This window comes from Athene noctua, chromosome 2 (genome assembly GCF_965140245.1).
Source record: "Athene noctua chromosome 2, bAthNoc1.hap1.1, whole genome shotgun sequence".
NCBI classification, from domain to species: Eukaryota; Metazoa; Chordata; class Aves; order Strigiformes; family Strigidae; genus Athene; species Athene noctua.
In genome coordinates, this window is record NC_134038.1 from 14982569 (window position 1) to 15008828 (window position 26260).

General features: G+C 36.0%; 1 protein-coding gene across 1 annotated transcript in view; it reads right to left on the minus strand.

Annotated features, from left to right (window-relative positions):
• COL14A1 (collagen type XIV alpha 1 chain) overlaps window positions 1–26260 on the minus strand; it is a 128827-nt gene that overhangs the window by 46182 nt on the left and 56385 nt on the right. The window contains exons 17-31 of the mRNA XM_074898499.1: window positions 24065–24197; window positions 22870–22929; window positions 21905–22056; window positions 18020–18149; window positions 16855–16977; window positions 15301–15450; window positions 14535–14651; window positions 12534–12680; window positions 10104–10178; window positions 8634–8773; window positions 7353–7476; window positions 6155–6298; window positions 3999–4163; window positions 2476–2514; window positions 2121–2259 (exon numbers count right to left, since the gene is read on the minus strand). Of these exons, the coding sequence (XP_074754600.1) occupies window positions 2121–2259; window positions 2476–2514; window positions 3999–4163; window positions 6155–6298; window positions 7353–7476; window positions 8634–8773; window positions 10104–10178; window positions 12534–12680; window positions 14535–14651; window positions 15301–15450; window positions 16855–16977; window positions 18020–18149; window positions 21905–22056; window positions 22870–22929; window positions 24065–24197 (1838 nt within the window). The remainder of the gene's footprint in view (window positions 1–2120; window positions 2260–2475; window positions 2515–3998; window positions 4164–6154; window positions 6299–7352; window positions 7477–8633; window positions 8774–10103; window positions 10179–12533; window positions 12681–14534; window positions 14652–15300; window positions 15451–16854; window positions 16978–18019; window positions 18150–21904; window positions 22057–22869; window positions 22930–24064; window positions 24198–26260) is intronic.

Genomic DNA, 26260 nt, shown 5'->3' on the forward strand with positions numbered 1-26260 from the left:
TTACAAAATTGCCCTTAAATGTGAATTTACTTTTTTAACATTTGGAGATCAAATCAGAAGTCTGTTTGAAGTAAAGATGAAATTCATTATATTAAAAGCTTTTAAAAAACAGTAGCCACTCATGAGACCTTTGCCACTGTCTGGTTTAACAGACAACGAAAATATAAGTTGCTTGGAAGACCCATCTCAGTAGACATGTCCTTCATCATTAAATCACTAATGGATAAAAATTAGGAATGACAGAGACTGTTACAGGAAACTTTATAAATTATAGGGAATGTAGTTTATACATTTCAAAACCAATATATAAGAAAGTGAAATCAAAACACAACACACACAGAAATACAGTCTGTTCTTCTAGAATGTTTGCATAAGAGAGAGGAAGTTTATGACATAAAAGAGGTATGTTATTTTATGCTATTTCCTAAAATTTGTTATTTAGTACTTCAAATTTAACTTTATCTTTCATTGCCAAATCCCAAAGTGGGACATTTGGAAAAATCTCTGAAACAACTGACTGTATTTTGAAAATGTTAATTAGACTGATTCCTTAATATCATATTAAAGGGATCTGAAAGAAGCCTGAATAAGTTTATTTTCCCCAAATATGATCCATTCCTTATAAAGTGTTTCTGGCACATATAAGATGTATAGACACGAATCATGCTGGAAAACGAGTTAAATGTGATGTATAACCAATATATTCTGCACAGTGGTCTGTGGATGATTAACTGTGATGTTACACTGCACATTTCCCGTAGAGAGAGAAGTAACTCAATAGGTGTAAGAACAAAGCCTTACAGTATGCCCATTGTACAAAGCACAAATGAAATAAAGTTTGGTAAGCAAGGAGGGGGAAACATGAGGTTTGGAGATACACTGCTCAGAAAAGAGAAAAACATTAATGACATGAGATGCACAGAGGAGATAACAAAAGCAAGTTATATTATTCAGACATACCTGTAGATCATCAAGAGAAAGTATTCGCTGAGCCATGAAAGGGAGTGAAAACCTAATGAAGCAGTAAGATTAGGCTGAGGTGGGAGATAGACAAGAGCATATAAATGCAGCAGATTTGATTAGAAAGAAGCAGAAAGAGAAAATGAAGTAAGAAATGTTAATCCCTGAAAATTCCAATCCATCTAGACCCAGAAGGAAATTTAAACATGGAGAATGTGAAACAGCTCCAAGAAGTATAGCTCCAACTGGGACACAACAGGATAATCACGCAAAAGACCAAGATGACATCTAATATGAACCTTAAAAGTAATTTCCCACTGTTTTTCTTTCTTATTTATCTCAGCTAAAGAATACTTTTTGTTACATCTTCCCATGTTTAATCCAGCAGGGCCATTGCTTTTCTCTGGTGCCACTTAATACAAAGCAGGGGACTGCACTGAGAGGAACCAAACACAACATACACACTGTTCATAGAAGAAATGGAGAGTTTCCATCACTTCATCTCTGAGGAATGACTGTAAAAGTTCAATGGAAGGATTCTTCATTGCCTCCTCTGTATCTCTCCCAGGACACAGTCCTCATGACTGAACTATGTCCTGTCTCCCAGAAAGGTAGTAGACGGTGTTCACACAGACTCGTTTTAGCATAAGGAGATAATCTTCCTTTGTAATCAATGAATAGACATAGACTGAAGTGAAAGTGACTGAGGACAGCTAAAGCATGTTCCCATCCTGACCCCTGTTTCAAAGACATTTTGCACTCTGTCAGACTTCAACCTGCACTCCAGAGGCACCTTTCACAACGCACTACGTACTGGAATCTGCCCAGACACATGCCTGCACAGAAATGCTAGGTGCTAACCTGGCACAAGCCTGACACTGGATCACGTGGGAAACACAAAATAGCCAGTGGGCTTACCTATTTTTACCACAACTGCTATTTTTGAATTAAACTGACGCAGGGCACCACACACTCTATTTATTAGCATAATGTAGATATACAGTAGCATCTCTGTGCTTTTGACATGAAAATACTGGTCCCTGAAATGAGTAATTGCCTGCACTGGAGAATTATCTGCATATGTTTTATGAAATATATGCTATTATAATTAATTATCTGTTTTAATTATTATATTTGGTTATTTATATGTTAATACATACTTGGTAGGCTGGGATACCAAGGCATCCTTGTGCAGTCTGTAACATGGGTAAACATTAAATGTACCAGGTTCCATTGAAACTCCTTCCACAGCTGAAAACTCCTTTTCGACCAAACCAAACATTTCCATCATTCTAAATCCTGGAAGACATCAAAATATACATTCTATTAATTTAAATTAATGCCACATTACAGGAACCAAAAAAGGACAAAGCCAGTTGCATCAAAGAGTTTCAAATCACCATCTGTTTAACAGCTGTTAGCATAAAGGGAAATTTATTGCCTAATATTGTGAAAATCAAGTAATGAAAATGTTTCCATAAATCAGGAACAAAAATGAACACAAAAATACTGTACCTGCAAAATTGTTGCCATCTTTAACTACCAAGGGGCAGGCTGGAAAAGAAGGAAAGATATATTTAAGGATACAAGAGATGTCCCACTGGGTCAGATCAATGTTCTGCTCAGCCCAGTACTCTATCCCCAACAGTAGCAAAAGGAGATGCTGTTTAGGAAGGGCATACAAATCTGGCCACTTTCTACTCCATTCAGTTGATGGTCCTCAGGATCCACATGGGTTGTAGCAAAAATGTTAAAGGGTACATCCCTGTGTGTTCCACATAATATCCTTTTATAGATCCGTCGTCTATTAATTTGTCTAATCTTTCCATGAACCTGCCTTCATAACCTCTTGTAGCAACAAAATCACTGTCTGCTGTGTAAAAATGTATGTCTTGTACCAAGTTTTAGCCAAGTGCTCCCTGGTTCTCTATTTGTGAGCTTCTCCAGCCTAACTCCAGCTCAAGCTCAATTTCTTTAGCTGGCATTCTCGGCACCTTTTCAAATTCCACAATAACTTTCATGAAAAACAGAGAACAGAATTGCATGCAGTCCTTAAGATGTGTGCACCCATTTTAAATAGTTGTAGATCTATGTTTTCCTTCTGGCAGGGAAGAAAGCACACTAACATCTTCCAGGAAAGGTGCCCTGGGAAATCAATAAGCCTATATGCAGGGTGTCAAATATGGCACCCCAGGATACTTATAATCAGAGATCACTTCTACAATACAAGCACAAGTGACCAATAAATGCTACTGTTGAGTATTCTCAACGTTCAAAGTTCTCTCTACCACTGAAATTAGATTTTATGGCTAAAACCAAAGAATTGATGGGACACAAGCAACATATCTGTGTTCGCCAGCTATGATAACTCACAGCCCTATGCACAAGGTCTCCTTACAATCACAAATTATTAACATCAGCCATACACTGCCTACTTCCTGGCTTATATATTAGGAAACATATTGAGGGCACACACCTAAAAGCATGTGAATTATTCACCTCTAACCATTAGGTGTTGTTCCAAAATGTGTTTCCCTTCATTTTCTAAAAGAGTCTGAAGATCACAGATTTCAAAGAATTTGAGCATATTTTATGCTTTTCCTTAGGCTACAACTCTTCTACTTTCTCTAATAATACAAACATTAATGTTCAGCTGTCCATTAATAAATTAACCATGCAATTTGAGTAATAATGAATATATAGCTATCTCTACTCTTACAGATGATTAAAGTAGCCTACAAAATAAAATATAATTAAATTTCTATTACTAAATTCTGAACTATTAACGTTTCAAATCTGAAATAACTTTCTGATAACCGATGGATGTATTCTGGATTTATAGCAACCAACCATTAAATATTTTAAGCCACAACACCTTCATTTCCTTAATCTTTTATGGAAATAACAGAGTGATAATATATGCAGTAAATTATGTTTAAAAGATTAAGAATACCTCTTAATAGAAAAATAATAGTTACAAACCCCCCAGTATTTAGCACTTATTTTTTTAAAGGCAAATATATGTCAAAATGGCTAACTTGCTGATGCAGTTTCACAGACAAAAGTGATCAGCTCATCTTCAATCTTTGTAAAGGCATCAAAGTCATCCACAAAGAAGACATGTCTTTCGCTGGGCTTGCTGCCAATATTAACTAACTCTGAATAGTCAGCATCAGCTACTCCAATAGCAAAAAAGCTGAAACCTGTAAAACAAAAAAGAACACTCTTGTGAGTCATTCATTCAGAGTGGAAATACAATATGAACACAACTGTATTTGCACTGGCTCTTTTCCTGATTAAATACAATGGTGGAAATTTTATTATTATCCTATAACACAAGACAATTCATGTATATAATCTAAAATAAAGGTAACACATTCTCTGTGAGATACTTCTTTTGGCTACTTATGCTTAATGAGTTAATTAAAGTTAATGTTTAAGTGTTTTCTGGAAGATACATAAGACTACTCAGTAGTTTCAAGTTTTAGCATATGTTTAAATGCTTTTCTAATTTAATGCTATACTGTAATACATACAAAAATATCCACATATCAAGTATATCATAAATACTAAGCACAGAAACTTTTCTGTAGGCCTTTTACAGATTTTGTTCTGTGCCATATAGTAATCAGAGTTTTCAAGCCACTGTTGCCTCATGAGTGAACACTGCAATAAATGCATACTCATTTCATCAGGAACTGCACTGGTTGAATCTGTTCCATATATACTGCACAAATATATTTGGAAATTTGAGCCTGACTTCAAAAATTTCAATTAAAAGGAAACGGTATCCTATATGCTTGACGAGCAGCAAAGTAGACAGCTAAAAGTTTTTCAGCATTTTTCTTTCCATAAAAGATAAAAAACCTGTCTACATCAGACTGAACATCGTTAATGGACATACTGTTCTTGCATGGCTCAGTCCCAAATTTACTCCAGTCAAACAATATTGTCTTTAATTTTGAATGAGGCCCAGGGGCACTCATCACCTTCTGAAGAGCTTTTAGCAAAAAAAACCCTTTGAAAATATATTATAACAATATCTTCAGGTCTCATCCAGGATCAGCACCTCCTCATGCCAGTCTTTATCATAGATGCAAGTCAGTACCTGCTTCAACCTCTCTGTAGCCTAACCATACAATATACACAAAAGGCAATGGGAGAGAGGAAATCATTTGTCCAAAGTGACACAACCCAGTCAGCAACTGAACCCCCACCATATGCCATCTCCTCTCGAGGTCGTTGCCAGTTTAATAATTAATAAGGCAACTGCAAGATTTACCTGACAGTTGAAAATTTTTTGTTCAGCTTAGATATAGACTCCAATTTATTCACAAATATGGGGTTTTCTTGATTGCTACTTAAAACAAATGATGCATGCTCTACTATTTTTGATATGATTTTATTTATGAAGGCACTGTACTCAGCATCTAGCAATAATACAAGCAGAAAGTCAAGCTCAACGATTGGACTGGGTTTCAGGAATCAGTAATATACACTGGTAACTTCATAGATGCTGAAGTCTAAAGGCAAATAAAAAAGCACAAATGAAATTTCTTCTTAGATCTCCTCACATTAAAAGGATGATAGCTTTTTTTCTTCCATCCTTCAGTTTTGTTCCATGAGGCACACTGTGCCCTTTGGGTTTTGATACTAACCTTAGTATCAGACACTTCTACAACTAACTCAGTTCTTATGCTTAGACTCACAAACTGTGTGGCTGCTTAAAGCTCTAAAATTGGTGTTTAAAAAAGAATTCCTAAAGGAAATTAGTGTAACATGAGAGCAGATCAGAACCAGTAAAAGAACATATGAAAGAATTTTCAAAGGACATCTTGTATAGATAACAAAACAGTTCAGTTTGCTGATAACCACAAGACTACACTTCATAGATGACAGTCCAGATTTTCCATATCATGCCCCCTAAATTCTTCATCATGGGAGCAATTCCATTGACTAATACATGATTTTAACACTGCTACCAAATGAAAAATAGCAGCATTAATCACAAAAAAAAAAAATCCATAATCTATCCTAGTGATAATCTGAGTTTCTCAGCAATTGCTGTCTGTTTTCTTTCAATTTGGAAGTCTTCCTGAAGAAGAAGTTACACTTATCTCATGCCCACACTTACATAGTTATAATTAACAAGAAAAAGGAAAATGTGAATATTTCTTAAAACTACACATTTTACCATCTAGCTGCATTTCTCTGGAGACTTTGTTCACATCATCCTGTGATCGCCCATCAGTAATGACAACCAAAACCTTTGGAATGCCCCTTCTCATGCCAGCCTCTCCAGTAAACAAAACTTCTCTTGCATGTTTAATGGCTTTGCCTGAAACAGAAAAAATCGACAACATACTTTCACTGTGACATAAATCCAGTTTCTATTGGCTTCCCATATCATATGTCATTGATATATCATTGATCAAAAAAGAAACCTGTTGCATCCCAAGTAATCTGTAGATTACTGCATTCTGTGGTTATTAAAACAGAGATTTAGAAAAGTTTAATTTTGACCCTAACCTTTGAAAATTTGATGGCTTCAGCCATCCATCTTTCAATCCAGAAGGTGAAGATCAAGAACATGACATGTGTGAGAAAGGGTATTTTGTGCACGTTAGAGAGAACAAAATCTTCCCTTACTGGATCGTAGAGCACAGTCCAGGTAACAACTGAAAGTGCCATTGTAGCACTTTCTTGAGTAAAAGGAGAATATGTTATTTTGATACTACTGAGATTGGATGCAATGCAACAGCTGCAAGAAACTTCTGTGCAGTCTGAGAATAAAAAAACATATGGTTTCCAACTATAAGAGATTTTTAACCCTTTCAGCAGTCATCTTTAATTTCTTCACATCAGAGAGCTATTTTAAGGGATTAATTAAAATGCAACTACATACAGTTAACAGACATCTTCCCCCAGCCCAGTCTTAAACATATCACTGAGGCTTAACCGTCCCTGGGTTATAACCAAACAGACCCTCCTCTCTGCCCACCATTTTCTACATGCTCTGCAAACTCCCTCCCACCTTCTCTCTCCCCCTACTTTTCCACTTGCCAAGCTGATTTCATGTTACTCCCCATTCCACTTTCCCCAATACCCAAAGTCATTCACTTCTGCCTAGTTGCCTCTCTCCCTTCTTCCCTGATCCTTGACATCACTGTTGGTCGGAGGGGTAAATACCCAGCAGTAGAGGGTGAAGGGTGTGAACTGCAGATTACGAAGACTTTCTAACTTCAAAGCCCAACCTTTCACCTCCAGTGTGGAGATAACTATGTTCTCACTGATTCTGCACTGATATATTAAACCACTTAGCAAATGGGAAAGAAATACTTTACAGAGAATAGCAGGGAGAAAATCTGGGTCACAATCATGACCTTTCTCACCTGTTTTTGTATTTCCTCCTTTGTAGGCTATTTGCTGAATAGCTTCAAGAAGAGTCTCTTTTGTTTTGTATGCATTCAATTTAAATTCTGTCCTGGGATCATCACTGAACTGAATTATTGCCACCTGTGCACACAGAAGATGTGTTCATTACTAAAGCAGCACACAGTGTATAAGCAAAAAGTAAACGAATCAGTGCATTTATAACAAAGATTTATCTTGTAACTTTGCTTTGTCCTTAAATTGAAGCCAGAATTTTTCTCTCTTTAAAAAGCTTTCACTAAATAAAGTTTAATTTTACTCTTTGCAGCCTTGGCAACCATCTAACACTTTTTGGTTTCTTTTTGCAGCAAACAGGATGAGAAAAGTAATACCCACTTTGGCAAAAGCATTCTCAATCGAGCCCAAAAGCAAAATCCTAGTTACAGCTGCTCACACATGTACAGTTACTCACACAAAGAACTGCATGGATTTATTCAATCTCAACGAATTAATAGCTGCACATAAGCAACTGAGTTCGGGAGCAACAGCGAAGCAAGTAAAAGAAAGATGAAAGAATATATCCCGAAACATTGCCTCTCCCAAATATGATGCTACATGAGTTCAGACACTGTATTTCAACATAAACCTCTACAACTCACAAAACATATATTGACATATGTTAACATATGGACTATATTCTGGGAAAATAGCCGCATAGCAAAAAACAGTAAAAACTGAGCATTCTTCAGGGTTTGGACAAATTAAAAATTATTTTCAATGCTCTCTCAAATTGCATATTATACAGATAACACTTAGAAGAGTAATATATTTGACAATAATCTTTTCTGGAGCAGATTCAAGCATTGCTTTAAACAAATACATAAATAGAACAATTATTGTAAATATTGTATTTTATTTCAAGCACTTTAGATTCTGTAAAGCATATGATTTTAAATAAACTTTTAATTTTCCCTATCAGTGCCATTTTTAGCTTATTTAGAAATAAACAACACAGTGAGGACCAATACCAAAAATATTAACACAACTTAAACCTCATTAGAATGATTTAGAGGAGGCTGAAATGATACTTAGCCTTCATGCTAGCAAAATTCCTATCATGAGTTTCACCATATGGTGTGCATAAAAGAAGATATTGAAAAAAATGCTGTCCTAAAGCAGTTTATATTTTCAAAAGAACTGTGAAACTATGTCAATTACTTTTTGATTCATTTCATTTCTGGTGCTAGTGTAAAATTCCCTGTCAAGTCCATATGCCCTCTGCCTCTCTACATGTTGATTACCTGCGTTCCATCAGGACCAATCTTATCCAGAGCTCCAACAGTGCTATAGAGAAAGCTAATTATTTTATTGAAATTGTCATCTCCAATACTCCATGACCCATCCACCAGGAATGCTAGATCAGCTTTGGCTGCTTTGCACACTAAAAAAGAAAAGCAGGTATTTTGGAATTAGAGTAATGCCTCAACTCCTCATGAAATCTCATAAATCACTTTTAAAAATGCACTGTCATGAAAAGCTCTTGTTTAATGTTAGTTAATACTGCTTTAGGAAACAGACCTGCTGGCACTGACATCAGCGAGGTGTAGAATCAGCTGAGCTCTGCAAGGGGTGAACGGTCTGCACTGATGGATTATATCACAGAATACACTTCAAGGCCATAATTTTTTCTTTAAAATCTGGATAACCATTTCTATTTTTATTTAGGTTGTTAAACAAAGTCACACATGAATTTATAGAATCCCAGACTCTTAGCACTACACAGTAAAGAAAAAATAAGAGAAACTCAACTGTGGAGGTTCCCAGTGGGAAAACTAGTCCATTCAGTTACCTTAAGTTCTGTACTGCCTAATACTCACTGCTTTAACTGGACTATTTACGAGCAACGCAGGTTTCCCCCATCTAAACTTATTCCAGCGTGCTCTTATGCAAGATGGCCTGCAGAGCTGTACACCTGCTCACACAAGTTGTTCACTCTTTCATGGGAGCTGGGAGCCTGCCACACTCTACAGAATCGAAGTCTATTGCTTGGGGTTAAAAACAAACAGTTTCAGAGAAAAGTTATGCTTTTCAACATATTTCATCTTGAAGAAAAATGTTCATCTAAATCCAGAGAATGGCACAGGAAGATATGTACCTGTATTTCTTGTTTTCTGTTGATTACTCCTTAGATTAAAAAACACCCAAACATCTGCTGCTATGCAGTATCACCAGGTGTGGACTTTATTTTCTAAATTAGCAATTATTATACACCAGTTTGGTCCACTGACTTCAGGCTGACTGATTTGACCCTCAGTCTTCAGCAGTAATGCTTCCCTCACAGAAATATTTATGAGGCTGTATAAAACACTATGTGTTCAAATTATAAATAAAAGGAAGTTTTAAAGAGAGAAGAGACTGAACATTGCCAACACTTTTCTCATTACCTAAAATAGACATATTTTTTAAAATCATGATGCTTTAGAAGTTTAATTACCCCAGGACATCTGCTTTAGTTGCAAAATATGTACAGTTTAGGAGTTCTGGAAAAAGAAAATTTCACACATATTAACACTCCTTTCTCCAAATTTCAGCAATACAATAATGATGTCAGATTTTTGGCTCATTAAATTTAAGCCAGCTGCCTTAACAGTATCACTGTATCAAATGTATTTCAAAATCTGATCCCCATAGGTCTACAATAGTGTCAGTAGCATAAAAAACATCGCATCAACACCTTAAAACTATTATTAATCCACACATGCAACACTTACCCTCTTTTGCAGGAGGAATTGTAGGTGGTGGAGGTGGTGTTGAAGGTGTTGTTGGAGGTTGAGTTGGAAATGGTACTGGAGGATAAAAGGAAGGAATATTGAAAAATACTAAAAAGCCCAATATATTTTATCCATATTAAAGACAGCATTTTCTACTCATCTCCACATTTAAAATTTGTTATCTCTACAATCAACTAGTTATGCAGTTGGAGAGAAATGTAGACGAACATGGGCATGTAATGTCCTCCTCTACTGACCACTTGAAAAAGAACAGTATTATTACAGAGCAATTGATTGGCTGCATTTCAGTGTGAATGATACAAAGATACAACTGAATTACTACTGGAACTGCCCCTTTTGAGTTTCCCCAGTGTAGCAGACTATGTGACAGCCCTATTCTTGATCTAGTATCCGTAATTCATTTTGTAAAAGGTCAGTGTCCTTTTCCTTTTTGACCACAACCAGTCCTTCTTAGTCATAGAAAGTAGGTCTCTACCCAGCCTTGAAGGAAGAAGGTATTAGTCCTGCAATCCAAAATACAAAGAGATGGTACATAAGCAAACTAGTGCCTGCACTCAGACCAGATCACAGCCTGCCCTGATTAAGATTTTCCTGACTCTGGTGGAAGACCCTGACCCAACTAGAAATGCAGTTCCAACCACAACTCTATAAGGGCTGTGGATTTGTTGCCTGCAGCAATTTCTACTAAGGTTACTATATGGAGTTTCTGAAAACTGTCTCACCCTTGTCCTGAAAATAAGCTTTGCAATGACAACCTCCCAGAAACCTAGCTGAACACATGATCGCTGATTGACAGCTTTGCTGAATGCAACAGCTTCATCTAGTGCCTTTCAAATACAGTCTTGGCTGAATTCTCAGAGTTAACATGCACATATGTTGACTTCCACAAGTGCATCTGAGGAAAAGCTTCCACTTTCGTTCAAGGGCATTTTTTCCAATTTTTTTCAATGCAATTAGCATAGGAAGCCACAGGTGACAGAATATCATTCCTTCAAGTAAGACTATACTTGTTACTTTTGTGTTACATTTATAGACAATGGATAGTGTTAGATACGACAACTTCAGAAAGGGCACGTATCTTTGGGAAAGATCAGTGCAAACAGGATTCATAACAAGTCTCATGCTCACATCCAAGTTGACTCCCACTGCAAACGATGTGGGTTTTCCCAACCCCAACAAGAGAAAGCACCAAGACTCGGAAACACCTACAAGAAACTAATGCCCTGGACCTCCATGGCCATTCACAGACCAAGACCAGACCCATTTAGAAAGGGTCATAACTGCATTAAGATGACTTGAAAGACTGCTCTCTAAGCACCAGAGAGGTACAGGTCACCTTGAAGAGTGTTTTCATCTGAGGTGATACAACAATTTGTCTGCATCACAAACTATGTTTCTCAAATGGACATGTAAACCAAGGTGTGCTCTTCCTTACGTGTCCTAACTCCCTGAACTGCAGAGCACACAAAATGCATTCCTCCAAAAAGCTGGAGAAGCTTGGCTTGTTCTTCACTGCTCTGAGGATGAGCCCTGGAAAAGTGAGAAGTGGAGTCATGCACCGGTGCAAGTTTTTCCTACGTGAAACCATAAGTGTGGGAGTGTTCACTTGAAGAGAAAAATTATAAACATTATCTACCCTTAGAGAAGGGTAATAGCATTATGGTGTATAGTAATACAGTATGAGAAGGGTATCACTGATATCGAAAGTGGGCTTGAAGAAAAAAAAGATAATAAAATATTCTCTCTATTCATGCTGTACTTTGTTTTGCAGTATTTTGAATTCATGAGAGGATCTTGCCTTCATAAACAGCTGTGCAGGGTCTTTTTTTCCTGTCTTCTGTTATTGAGAATAATAATATGTTGGTTGGTTGGTTGGTTTGGTTTAAAATACATAAGTAGACTGGGTATTAAGGCCTCATTTAACTGTAAATTATTCGGACACTGGTGAAATTTTACTAAATAACAAGAGCTGCAGGTTATAAAACTTCCTCTGTTTCTCTGTTTGCTTAATTTTTCTGGATACTTTTCCCCAAAGTCCCAGATTTTCAGAGTATTCCCTAGTGGGACTTTTTTATGAAGAAAGCTAAAGCTATCCTCCCTATTTCATTCTCATTAAGAAGTCCAATACAGTTGGTAAATGTGACTTCACAAGTAAGACACAGCAGTTGTGTAAGAATCCCACACCTCTGTGGTGTTATCATAAAAGCCAGCAAGACGAAAAGCAGGACGAAGAAAAAAAAAAAATGTTAGCAAGATATATTGGCTTACATTTCAGGAGTCACAAAGTAGCTGAAAAACTAAAAACTCAAGGAAACTGCCTAGGAACAGCACATCTGTTGGCAAAGGGCAAAACACAAGAAGCAATCAAGCATTATTGCTGCTGGCTGAACTCTGCTCTATTTTACTTACAGGTTGTCTCCATGATGCTTACAGCAGGGCCCTCTATCTCCTGAAGCTGTGTATGAACACTAATTTTATATTCAGTTCCAGGCATCAGCTCAAAGAAACAATGTCTAGGCGTCCCTCCACCAAGATTTACTTCTCGCTTTTTCCCATCTGGAATTATAAAAGAAACCATTAAAACATTCCTTTACTGTTTTACTGAATAAAGTAATTTAAGTCTGAAATAAGAAGGGGACATGACAGCAGATGAAGGGCAACTAGTTGGCATAAATTAATAAACTACATGCTGCCTTATATCTGGAAATTCACCTCTATGCAGAGGTCTCTGTAACATTTAATCCTTCATATTAAGTAGGAGCTGAGGAATGTGTCAGACATCTGCAGGAAAAATGATTAATTTCACCCCATGCACTGAAGTTAATAAAAACACTGTCATCAATGGGCTTTGGATCTGGCCCTAAATTATCAGAGTCTAATGCGTAATTGTTGCATTATGTAATTCTATGGCATCCTTTGTCTATGCCTATGGTTCTCAGAGTATGTAATGTGCTTAGTAATTGCAAGAGAAACTGAGTTAGATATTCTATTCCAGCTTTCGCTAGTAACCACTTAACAAGTTGGTTAAGGAATAGTATTTAAAGGATTCCAGAATTAATTCTGCTAAATTCTGAACTGAAAAACGTGTTGACAATGGAAAAAGCGCAGGTACTGGAAATAGCATAAAGCATATTTTAATAAGAAAACCTTCAGCACAATTCATAATCTGTAGCAGAAAGAAGTGAAATACAAGCAACTGATCTCACATTTTACAGAGTATATACAAGAAATGCCAAACAGTCATTTGCTGCCAAGGTAAAAACACCTGATGCGCATCAGGAGGTGTTATAATAGTATAAAAATAATTGATCACTGCCTGAATGGGACACACACTCAATCTGACAATCAAAACTCTTCATGATAGATGTTAATAAGAAGCAATTGTTCACACTTTAGCTCGTTCTGCTCACATTTAGGCCCTTTTGGCTCAGCTAAAACAAATCTGGCAGTTCTGTATGATGAAAGCAGAATGTTGGCTACCTCCCAGATGAGAAGGAAATCTGTGCTGTCTTGTGCCAGCCAAGATCTCTGCTTTCTGAACAGTTTGTTTGTATTCCAGGCCTTCAAATAAAGCGTATCACCACCCATTTACCATTCCACAGAAAGGTCGTTACTTTTTTGCAACCAAATTAGTATTATTTTTCATGATACCTTTGATAGATCCCATTAAATGTTATTAACTGCCCTTCTCTCAAGTTATCCAAGCTTTTGTCACCATTTAAACGATCACTGATGTCTACTGAGGATAAGAGTAAGTTAGTCTGCACAAATGTGACTTGTCCATAACTTCTTCTGGCTACACCTGAGAATCAGTGAGACGGAAGAGGCTGTAATTCACCTTCTACACAGTCAGTGCCAAAAGCATCAAGATACCATGTGTTGCCACATAAAAATATCTCATGTTTATCCAGATGAGTAACATTACTACAAGCTATAATTAACAATCAACGGAATAAGAACAGACAAAACTGGATGCTGTTCCAACTCTGTGAACAAGGTCTGGACTCAATCAGAGCCTTCCCTACCCTACTACCTTCCTCTCACATCCATCCTAATCTTACAGAGCTATCACTGATGACTTATTTACAATCTTAGGTGTATTCAGTTCATCCTTTATACATTTTCTGTCCCTCAAACCAGTGAAAAACTCAGGTACTTACCTATGTTCTATTGATAGATAAAACTCACTCCCATAGAAAGGACAAGTTATCAACATCTGTTTGATATAAAAGGACAGGAATGATACTTCTACTCTTGAAACTTTCAGTGTGTACACAACTCTCTTCTGTCCATCATTTACAGTATTTCAGGAGCCAGTCTACATGTTCAATTGCATACATTTTCTTAACTTACGCAATTCAATTCCCTGGGTTAGGCTGCAGCTGCATATTGAATGATTTAGTAACTTACCCACAAGTGATTCTATAACTATCCTGTATGCAGTAGCATGTCTGTGAAGCTGCCACTGAGCACAGAGACTAGTCATGCGGACTTGATAGGAATCCAAATTTGTCACACCCAAGTACACTGAAAATTAAAAACCAGAAAATTAGATTTGTGCCTCTGGTAAGACATAGAAGAAAAAATTACAAAAGAATTATAGTGAAATACTTGTGCAGATTTGTCGTTAACAAATAATTTCAAAAGCTGCTTAAAAAAAGTCAAGAAAATCCATAACAGGAAGAAAAAAAAAGTGAATCTTTAGACCAAAAGTTTGGAACTTTTTGATTGAACAATTTGATTAAGACTAAATAATGAACCCTGCTAAAAATTCAGTTACTACAAGTATAAAATATCATTATAAGCCAATGTTTCTGTCACAATCTGATTTAAAATTGAGCTTTATGTTGATAAAAACTAAATCATATTATATATATGGAGCTAGAAATAAAAGACTAAATAGACTTGCCATTAAGGAGATTTACATCTACTACTAGGCAAATATGTTTTGCCGATAAATAATAATATCTGCTTTATGATCCCTGTCTTGGTAATGTCCAGCAGATTATTTTAAAGCCTGATATAGTCTGATAAAGAGACTTTTATTTCAATAAATCAATTTGCACACAGCTGAGAAAGTCTTCCATGTGAAAATTTATTCAGGAAACTGCACAAAGCCATCGCTATAGCAAAAAAACAGCCTGAAGAGATCTGAACAGCATGAAATCTTTCTTACAGGTTTTGGCTATGCCTGTTAGGGCATCACTGAAGCCTGTTGAGTATGAAGCAAATACTTTAACACTGTACTCCGTTCCACTGAAGAGATTTAGAATGAGAATGGTATTAATATCATCCCCTACAAAGGTCTCCAATGCAGGACCAGGAACTGAAAAAAAATAAATAAATAAGAAAATCATTTGCTCATCCATTGAATTAGCAGGTAGTTAAATCTTAAGACACATCCAAAATTACATGTGCTCCTAAAGTTACTGCTATTTTTCTTCCCTTTTTTTTTTTACCATACACAAAAACAAAGACACTCTGCTCAGTCCTTGCAGAGATAGAAGCCACAACACTTGAGAAATTTAGCAGCGGGATTCATTAGGGCAGGGCTAGACACTGGCATCTGTTAAGACCCTTTTGTTCTGCTTCAGTGACTTACTACTGCCCTAAATAGGCAGCCAAAATTCTCCTCAGCTTGATGGTGTGCCAGGACCAACAGGGGTGACAGCAGATGCCAGCCAGCAATACAGTCCCTAAGGGGTTCTTATACAACAGCATCATTTAACACTGTGCAAAAATGATCACGAAAATAGAAAAGAATAAAACTTTCACAAATCAAAACTGTAAACAACTCCTTTGTCACCTCTCTCAGTTGTTCTGGATACACTTCAGAAACCAGACAACAGTCTTTGGACAGTATTTTAGTCCCTTAACGGTCACACATTTGTGTTTTACTCTCAATAGAGGACCATATTTTTCTAAAGAAATTTGGAGTTTGGGTGTTTTGTCTATAGCTGCAATGTGCAGGTGAGCAAAGAATGCAGCACAAACAAAACAGGCAATGAATAAAATGTGAAGTACTTGTGAAGTGTAGTGTGGGAGTAAAAGTCAAAGAAACTAAAACTTTGTATAGTGAGGGGAGATAAGTTGAAGAGTAGGAGAACATAGAAGAAAGGAACAGGAAGAAAGCAAAGATAGTCTCTGAAACAGTGAGTCACGGTAAAATGTCATGAAAGGACAGACTGAAAGAGTTGGGTTTGATCAGCCTTAAGATGGGAAGTCTAAGGAGGAATCTTACTGCTGTCTATACCTACCTAATGTGAACAGGTAGAGAAGACAGAGATGAAATGTCTTCTGAGGCAAACAGTAAGATGTTAAGAGAAAACAGACAAAATTTGCAACACGGGAAATTTTGATTAGATATTAGGAAAGACAATTTCATGGTGCAGGTAGTCAAAAACTGAAACACCTGCTTAGGGATGTTCTGAAATCTCCGTCCTTGGAGATATTACAAACTCAACTGAACAAGGTCCAGCAAAACCTGTTCCAAGTTGGCCCTGTTTTGATAAAGGAGTTGAACCAGACAATCTCCAAAGATCCCTTTCAACCTGCATCATTCTGTGACTATGAAACTTTTATATTCGAAACCTGAGACAACCAAGTTTATAGCACTTTCAAGGTTGTAACTGCAACTGTTAGATTTAAGTACAAAATTCACCAAAAAATGATGTCAAGATATTGTACAATCAAAAACAAATTACCAAAAAAATCCAGTTTAAAAACTCACTGTTGATAGGTTTGTAGACAATTCTGTAACCCATTGTTGGGGATGGCGGGGCATCCCAACTGATACGTAGTCTGTTGTACCATTCATCTGAGACACGTAAATTTCTAGGAGCAGACAGGGGTACTAAAAGGAAACCAAACTGAGCTTTTACAAGTTTATCTCATACAAGTACATGCATAAAACTCAAGGCATGCACATGAAAATAGTGCAATACCCAGTACTCTCAGATTTACAGGTAAATTGTCAGGATTAAAGCCTTTAATCACATTCATCCTTGGCATTACATCAGTGAAATAATGTTGATATATTTAAGAATGTTATACCAAGTTATACCAAGGATTAATTACGAACTTTTTTCAACTAACAATGAATTTTCAAATTAATTCCCAACTTTGTTCCTACATTTTTTTAAAAACGTAAGACAATTCAGAGATAATTATCTTTTATTTACACAGTTTCTTTTAAGTGCACTAGTTTTTAATGCATATATCATGCTCTTGTGAACACTTAACACTATCAAATGAAATGAAAGGAATGATTTACAAGTGATTTAAGTGTCTGAACGAATAGCATTTCAATTTAGGCACAAATTATGTAAATTAGGAGAATAATTCAATAAAATTATACTATCATGACTAGCTGTGCACAATAAGATGATTTTTTGCCAATATACAGTAGAGAGGAAACTTAAACTACAGCTGAGCAATCTTCTGGTGCTTGGTCAGAACTCTAGAGATAACACAAACACATAAAAAGTTCAGCAGCATTTCAAATGACCTTTAGGAAGTAATGATCTCACACAAAAGAAAATCTAACAGTATAATGGTTGGTTTGATACTATCCCAGCAGACATTGTTTACTTTATTTTCTACATTAGTTGGCTGGTCCTTGGTGGGCTATCTATCAAGGGCTTACCAGCTTTATTACTCAACAAGTTTCTGCAAACTCACAGTATTTGAATGTAACATACAATTCATCAATTAGCAGCCACCCATTATTTATAAATAAATTGAGATTAATATAAAAGGTCAAGTCATATAAGTCATGTAAAATAAGCCTACATTTATACTGAAACACATTACTACAGTCAAGGAAAAAAGGCCAAAAGCGTAAGCCTTTCTTCATGCATATCCTGGCCAAAGACAAGAAGAAAGTTTGTACTTACGAGTTTTGCCTGGAGCTGAGACACTGACTCCTTCCCCATCAGAATAGATGGGAGTGATAGTAACTTTGTATTCCGTATCAGACAGCAGAGGCTGAAGCAGAAGTGTGTTTTGTCTCCCAGGCACCATTACCTGGATGGTCATAAAACCAGAAACAATCAAGCTTAATGCCTGGGACCAAAACTTTTTTACATCTTACTTGATGTCTGACACCACATTCCACTAGTACTGCTGTATAGCTTGCATTTTTAAATATTTTTGATGTTCTATGGTAAAATAAAATAACTAAATTATTCACCCTTTTAACAGATATACTAATTATACCCGAGTAAAATACAAAGGAGGATATGCCTATGGGATAACACAGTATTATATTAAACCTATGAGCCACTACAGCTCCATAAACCACTGGTAGTATGTGGATGTTTAGTACTTAAAAAACAAACTGTAGAGACAAAAGAAATCCTCTTGTTGTGTTTATTCTTGACATGAATATGATTGTCCAAAGCTATGCCCATTAATAAAGGTTGATTGTTATGTTCTTCAGGGACAGAAAATCACCCTTCCCTGGGAGATAGGAAAATTAATTCAAGAGATTGGGAAACATGAACTGAGAAAGCAAGAATGTTTGTCCCACCTGCATCTAGACTGGGGACAAGGAAATGTAGGTAGTTATTTAGGAGAGAAGTAGGAGTGCATCCCACAAATAGCAGAGAATCCCAAACTGCCATGAAACATGGAAGATCTGGAGCAGAAGCCCAACAGAAGGAGAGAAGCTGTGAAAATCCCTCCAGGCTGTTTTGTGCACCAGAACAAATGTTTCAACCTGCTGAACTAAGAACTGCTTCTTTTAATACTTACAAGGTTTCCCATAAGCAGCTACTTCTGAAACTCTTCAATCAATTACTGTATTTTTATCCAGAGCCTCAAAAACTAGTATCACAATAGTGGTGCTAGAGGTGCCCAAATAAAGCCTTGCAATCTTTTAACTTGTCAGTAAAATTTTAATCTCAGAGAGTCTCCAAAGCCTGAATGAGAGCTATCTAGCACATGACATGGTAAGAAAGATAAACAACCTATGTTTCCTGCACCTGTGCTCTGAAGTGACATTGTTGGAAGCAACATTCCCAAGGTCCAACCTCATATTTTGGATCCTCCCTGGCCCATGTCCATTGTGTGAATCTATCATCTGCACTAGCAACTGCACATATTTAGCAAGTTGAAGGACCTATAAGCTCTTTAAACTCAAGGGGAAAAGGCAGAAACTGAGCCTAAAAGTGTTTTGTTGTTTCAAAGAAGACTGATGCATGTAATGATGGCAGAGCAAAATTTTCTGAAGACAAGAAAGCTCTCATCAGTTTTAATGCTCCAGGATATGTTCAAACTACTTGTAATTTTAGCAAGTGATACACAGAAAGAAATTAATCTAGTACACCCAGGTGTTGAGACCTGTCAAAAAAGTACTTCATTCATTGATCAAAACTGGCCCAAATCTTCTAAATACATGTGCATGAAAGATTCTCATGCTAAACTCTTCCACACATAAAACACACAAACCAAGTTTCTGAAGAAAGAACAACTAACTGTTTTTTTTAGGAGAGGGGATGCAAGCATTGAGAACTCTCTCTTTTCCACATGTTCTCATCAGAGATCTTCTACAGAACAACATAGTTTTCATGAGTGAGAAACATTCTCAGTTTTAAGGAAGAAAAATAATGTGATCCTTCCAGTATGTACAGCACACCCAAGAACATACATGCCATTTAGTGCTTGACCCTTCTATAGTGGAAAGTATTCTATTATGTTTTCCAGTCCTTGATTTTCAGTCAATTGCATCAAGGATTAAAAAGCTTATAATATTTCTATGGAAAGGGAGGAATAACTGAAATTTATATCACTGAAATCAGAGCCAAAAAACTTAAGCTGCCACCGCAGAATTGTCTCGTTATAGAATATTCAAATCCAAATTCCACAAGACCTTTGGGTTCTGCTTAAGAAATGTACTTCAACATATAAACACTCCCCTAAAAATTGAACATCTGTGTCATTTTATTGACATCTGTGTTGCACCTCTCAGGTGCTTGAAGCCAAATGTTAAAATACATTCCTTCTGGTTAGTATGTGCTTAATTTTAAGTATAATCTTACATTATTCCTTATTCAGTATTTATGCACATTATTAATTTCTAAGATTAAACACATGGTTATTTGTTTGCTGAATTGTGTCCAAAAATAGCAAGACTTGAGAGTGTACTTAAAATTAAATAATTTGCAGAATTAGAGTCAAGATACCTACTTAATCTTACAATTTTATAATTTTTAATGAGCTTTTGAGTCGACTCTAATTTCCCTCTGATAGCCAGAATTCTAATACATTTTCTATAGTTTTAATTTCCTTTTAAAATAATGGCTGTTGAATACTAAAACAGAACTACATTTATATCATCCAACTGAATTTGATTAAGCTTCCCAGAACAGTAACAGTAAATCTGGGATGTGAATTTCAGAAACTATGAGTTATTGTCAGAAGAACAGTACAATTTGTGCCATTATGCTGTGCAAGTTTGCCAATGTATTATATACAATACTATCATATAGTTGAGGTAAATTCATAAAGCATGTTTTCCAGTCCAAAAGGAAAGCACTACATTGAAAGTTCATTTTCAGATTATAGCCAAAAGAAATGGCTAAAAAGTAATTTTCTATCACGGTCTCACAAAAGATGAATGAAATCAAAATGAAAAAAAAAAAGATTGATTCAAATTTTTCGAGCAAAAAGATCAAAGAGATTATTCAACTAACTCCTTTTAATATTTTTTATTTATATAATCTGATACAGGGCTAAAAATGTCAACTGCTAGACATGAAAAAGAATATCCCATATGTTCAATATAGCTGTTTAATGAACAGAAGTCAGTCACATGACAGACAGAAGGAGAGAGATACAGGGAATACTTTTGCATTCTGAACTATTTACTAAGAAAATAAACTTGAACTATACAATTTAATCTCTTAAATGTATCTACATAGAACTGGCTCAAAATTTTATAACTTAATTTTTGTGGAAACCAAGCACTGCAACACTAAGATTTTTCCTTTTTTTAAAAAAAAACAAAAAAACAAAAAAACAAAAAAACCAAAAACACTTGGTCTCACAGAACTCAAATTATCTCAAAGATTGTGAAATCCTAAAATAATACAGCTAGGGCTTCTTTTTTTTAATTATTTGCCATACACACAAAAGAGTACATGTAGTACTCTTCATTCTTTCAAATATTTTCCAAAATCTTGATCACCAGAAAGTTGTTTTGTGCAAGACAATTTTAATTTTGATTATCCCATGTTATTAGAAAAATAATATTCTTAGACATTTAAATTAAAATGTGCTGTCATTATTGTGACATGTTCAGGTTAACAAGCAGTTCAAAAACTCTGTACTTGAACTTTAATTACATTGCTTTAGCATAAAATTAGAATTTTAGAGAAGGAGAAAAATTGCTGAAGGAAAAAAAAATTACAAGATTGTTCTGTATAAATATTTAAGAGTTGTTAAAACACAATCGCAGGATAGAAAAAGGCCTAGAAGTAAAAAAACCAAACCAAACCAAAACAAAACAAAAACACCACAAAAACAATGAACAAAAAAGATCCCCAAAACTTAAACAAATTTTAAAATACAGAAAAAAGAGGACAAACATCTGTGTGACTGGGCCGTGATCTTACATTTGACTGCTTTTGTCTGCAGTGCAACAGGTGCTATATGATTAAAACTTTGAACATTGATCTTTTACTAATTGCAACAGGAGTGCCATAAGGAGAGACCATGCCTTAACAATTATTAAACAAACTTTTCAAGCTGATGAAGCCATTCACAAAACCCATACAGACCATTCTTACCGCTTCCTCAGCACGGTCACCTTTCGCAGTGAGATAGGTCACTCTGAACTGCTGAACGTTGTAATCTGAAATGTCCCATATCACCCTCAGACTTGAGGTTGTTTCATCATCTATAACAAGGTTTCTGATTCCTGTTCGAAAAACTAAAGCCAAAAATATTTAATTAATATTTTCTCAACTCTAATTTTAGATTTAAAATTGTGCTTATTATCACCAAGTAGCTGCAACCTCTACTGAAGTCACGGTGGGTCTGTAGATCCATGGGTGGGAGCAAACCCATATAGTTCAGTCATACTTGGACTCAATAACATAAAAACTTCAACCATTTAATAAAATAATATTATCCTATACTGTCATTAGCATATATTACCCCATCTGCTTTGTTTATATTACTCGTCTTATGGAGCTTCAGAATAATCAAAGCTCTACTGCAGCTAGACTGCTACAGAAGAGAAAAAATCAGGAACCATTGTTCTTCATAAGTCAGTTTTCTAATTCCAGGGAAAACAAACAGAACACTCAAAACTAAAGAGATTTCTGAAGAGTTTCCAAGCTCATATTTATAAAGGGAAAGAGAAAAGAGAGCTGAATTTTCCAAATTAGTTTCTGTATTCCTATGTAATATTGCTGGTATGATTCAGAGTCCCTACACTGTTACAGGTGGTTCCCCATCCACACATGGCACACGCAAAGGATGGTGCAGGAGCACAACAGTGTGCACCTTTCACCAGTGATGTCCCTTGCCCAGGGTCTGCACCTCCACAAGATCTGCCATGGCAGTGTGTTGACCACAGGGACCATCAGGAACTGGGGTTATCAGATCCTCAGTAATATCACAGATTCCTGTCCCTAGATCTGGGTGTGCTTGTGGAGAACCTCAGCTCTCTGCATTCAGCATTTAAACTGTTGATGTTTGCTCTGTTTACCTGCTGTGGTGGGCTTAGAAGTTGTGGTACTGGTAGTAGTCACCGTGGTAGGTATTGTGGTTGTCCTTGCAACTGAAAAACAACACTCAGCTCACTAACAATTCAACAAGACATGGAACTCACAGTATTTATCTTGTATTTCTATGACAATGAAACTATGTGCTCACACCTACAAGTATCCCACACACTTCAGGCATTTTAGGGACTACAAGGGAACTATTCATTTAGTTTACTTTAGGCACATATATTTGCACGATTAGCACTTAGATCTACAGCTAGAACATAATTATAAACTGTACAATTACATAAGAGTGCATATAGTTTCCCACATTTCTGGCTGAATTCTGCATAATGACTTCCACTCTGAGCATTTATTAAGGCTGTCAGATTAATTAAATTGAAAGCTTTTTAAGGGTGCTTCACTTCTGTCCAAGTAAAATCCAGAAAGTACACTCAGCAACACTGGACTACATCACCATCACCTGGATGCATAAGGGCTTCTTGTCTTAACAGAAGTGCCAAGATTAAGCCTGCAATTAAACTACTAAGAATCAAATAAGGTTTTTTAAATTTACACATGAAAAATATAGTTGTTTACTTAACCAAGTCATTATCCATAAAAAGAGAATGGATCGAGCAATCTACCGGAAATGCTAGCCACCGTTTCGATTATGAAGTATAAAATAAACCGTATGTGATTTTCAAGTTTTATCTTTGTTATTTCATGTTAATGTCACAGAATGCCTGAGTAAGCTTTTTGGACCACTATTTCAGCCAAGAGTGAATTCACCTCTAGTGAGTATAAATTACATAAATAAGAAAGAAAAGAGTATACTGTAAATGCAAAACAAATACAATACTTACAAATTAGTTACTTTAAAACATTTACACACACACCCCCCCCCCCAAATCTAATACATCTTCTCATAAGGAACCCTATTCAAAGAGTAAATATTGAAATGTGGGATGGAAGAATATCTACCCAGATACAAAGGTTATTAATACTACAGCTCAGATGGGGAGTCAAACCATCATTTTGATTCAATGTCATCTACCATATAATATTAAATAGGAAATGCAAATAATACAGTCAGCAAAGCCCTGGTACTAAACCACCACATACTTCAATAATGTAGCTACCCAAAGATGGACTATATTATAAGATATATGTATTACATTTAAATCACTTAAACGTCTCTAAAAATTAGTCAAGAGTTTGTCTTACATGTAGCTCCAAGAACAGCAACAACTTCACTTTCACTTTCATCATCAAAAACTGCCAGCAAAGAAACTTCATATTCTGTGTTGGGCAACAAACCCTCAATAACATGACTGTCTGTGTCTCCATTTATGACAACCTAAGTAACAAGCAAGATTAAAGAAAATCAGTTCTGCATTTGATTAATTTATGTGAATTGACTGAAAGAAGGAAAATTGATTCTTCTTTAAAATATATGAAATCTACACTTACATCTGCCCAAAGAATTTAATAGTTATGTTGAAATAAAAAAATATCACAGAGTACATCTGGAAAAAACACTGTTAAGAATAGTTAAAAATTATTTATTCTTTTGTGGCTAGATTGATGATTTCAATGTGTAGTCTTACACTTTTACCCACAACTAATTAATTACTAAAGCTGACCATGTGCATTTCATTTGAAAATCACTAAAATCCAAAACATTCATCAATGAAAGCAACATAACAAGGTAGATTAACTTTCCTCCATATTTCTATCATTAAAGCACTGTTATGACAAATGCATTCAGCATCTCCACATCCTTAAAAAATGCTATTTCTATACCAGAATTATAATCTGAGTTACAGTTCCACACATCTGAATGCAACTTGAAAGAACGTTTGCTACAAACTTGAGGATTAGAGATGTGCTACGGAGAAGTTTGCTATATGGTGTGATGTTTTTAATAACAATTTTCCTTATTTCTACCTATGACAGAAGCAGAAGATTCACATGTGCAATGTTAACTGTAAGAAGAAGGTTTCACTTCAGATTTTTGTGTTTCCTGTATTTTATTGAAAATGCAATCAGCAGATTTGGTATCAACAGATTGGATCAACAGATGGGTAGAATTTGGAGCTAAAGGGACGTCAAAGCAGAACACAAGGAGCCTAAGCAGTAATTTTGGTGAAATAGCTGACTGGTTTGGGGAATAGCTTTTAGGTTACATAGACAGATATTACAGTAAAACAACCTTTTCAGAGGTTAACATTGGCAAATTTTTAAACGTGGCTATTGTACAAAAAGAATCAAAGTAAGACATATAATAGAAATTTAAAAATTTATATGAGCTGCATAAAATCTACTACAGCAGTTAACAAACAGTGAATCACACTTTATTATTTTAATTACCACAGGATATTTCCTGAGTTGGTCATGGGGAAGAGGGACCCATAAAACAATCGCAGACCTTCTGAACTCAGATACAGAAGACAAAAACAGAAAGAAATGAGTTGGGGCCATGCCTTCTACAACTATCAAGTTATGAATTAGCATTCCATGCTACACACTTTCCGGCACAGATTTTCTTGGGAAAATTTCAGAAACAAGCTTGAGTGAGTCTAGCTGTATACTAAATAGGTATAAGTAATACCTTCTTATCCAGTTTCCCAGAGCCTCTAGTTGTGTATCAAATCATTATAAAATATCTATACATAGTTACTATCTCACACATAACTATGGAATACTTTCTGAAGCGTAACTTCCATGACTCTCCACTCCTTGCTATTTTACCCCACAGAGAAGACTACAGAAAAACCCCACAAACTGATGAACTTTCAACCAGAGAGGACAAATAACAGAAGCAAGAATAAGTAACAAGCACAGGAGTATAACAGCATGCATTCTCTACTGCAACCTAGAAATAAAAAGTCACTCTAAAATTTATTCTGGCTTTTTAGCACTAACACCCCACTAAACGCTCCTCACACACTAGCAGTGTGAGTGAAGTAAGCAGAGATGTGTGTAATTTTCACCACTGCCCCCTGACCCCACTCAGGTAACTGGCAAGTTGGGTCTTGGGAGAAAGACAGAGGGAGTGCATGTCACTTCTCTGCATGACTGATCACTTAGCTGGGAAAGAAGCTTAGAGAGGCAACAGCCTGGAGGCTATCCTAGGCCTGACCCCATTAGAGAGGTCATGCAAGAAGAACAAGGAAGCAGCTCGGGTATTTTTGATATTTCAACGTACTAAAATATTAGGGCCTCCAGCAATTCTTAGTGAATACAATGAACAAGTGGAACCTTAACAGTTCAAATATTTCTTGATCATTTAATCTCACACTCAAAGAACACAGATATCATAAATATCACTTAAAGATGCACATGGCTTAAAGGGATTCACTGACAGCTACTCACTGGAACTTAAACAGAAACAAATCAGTTCATCTGCTGCAGGAGAAA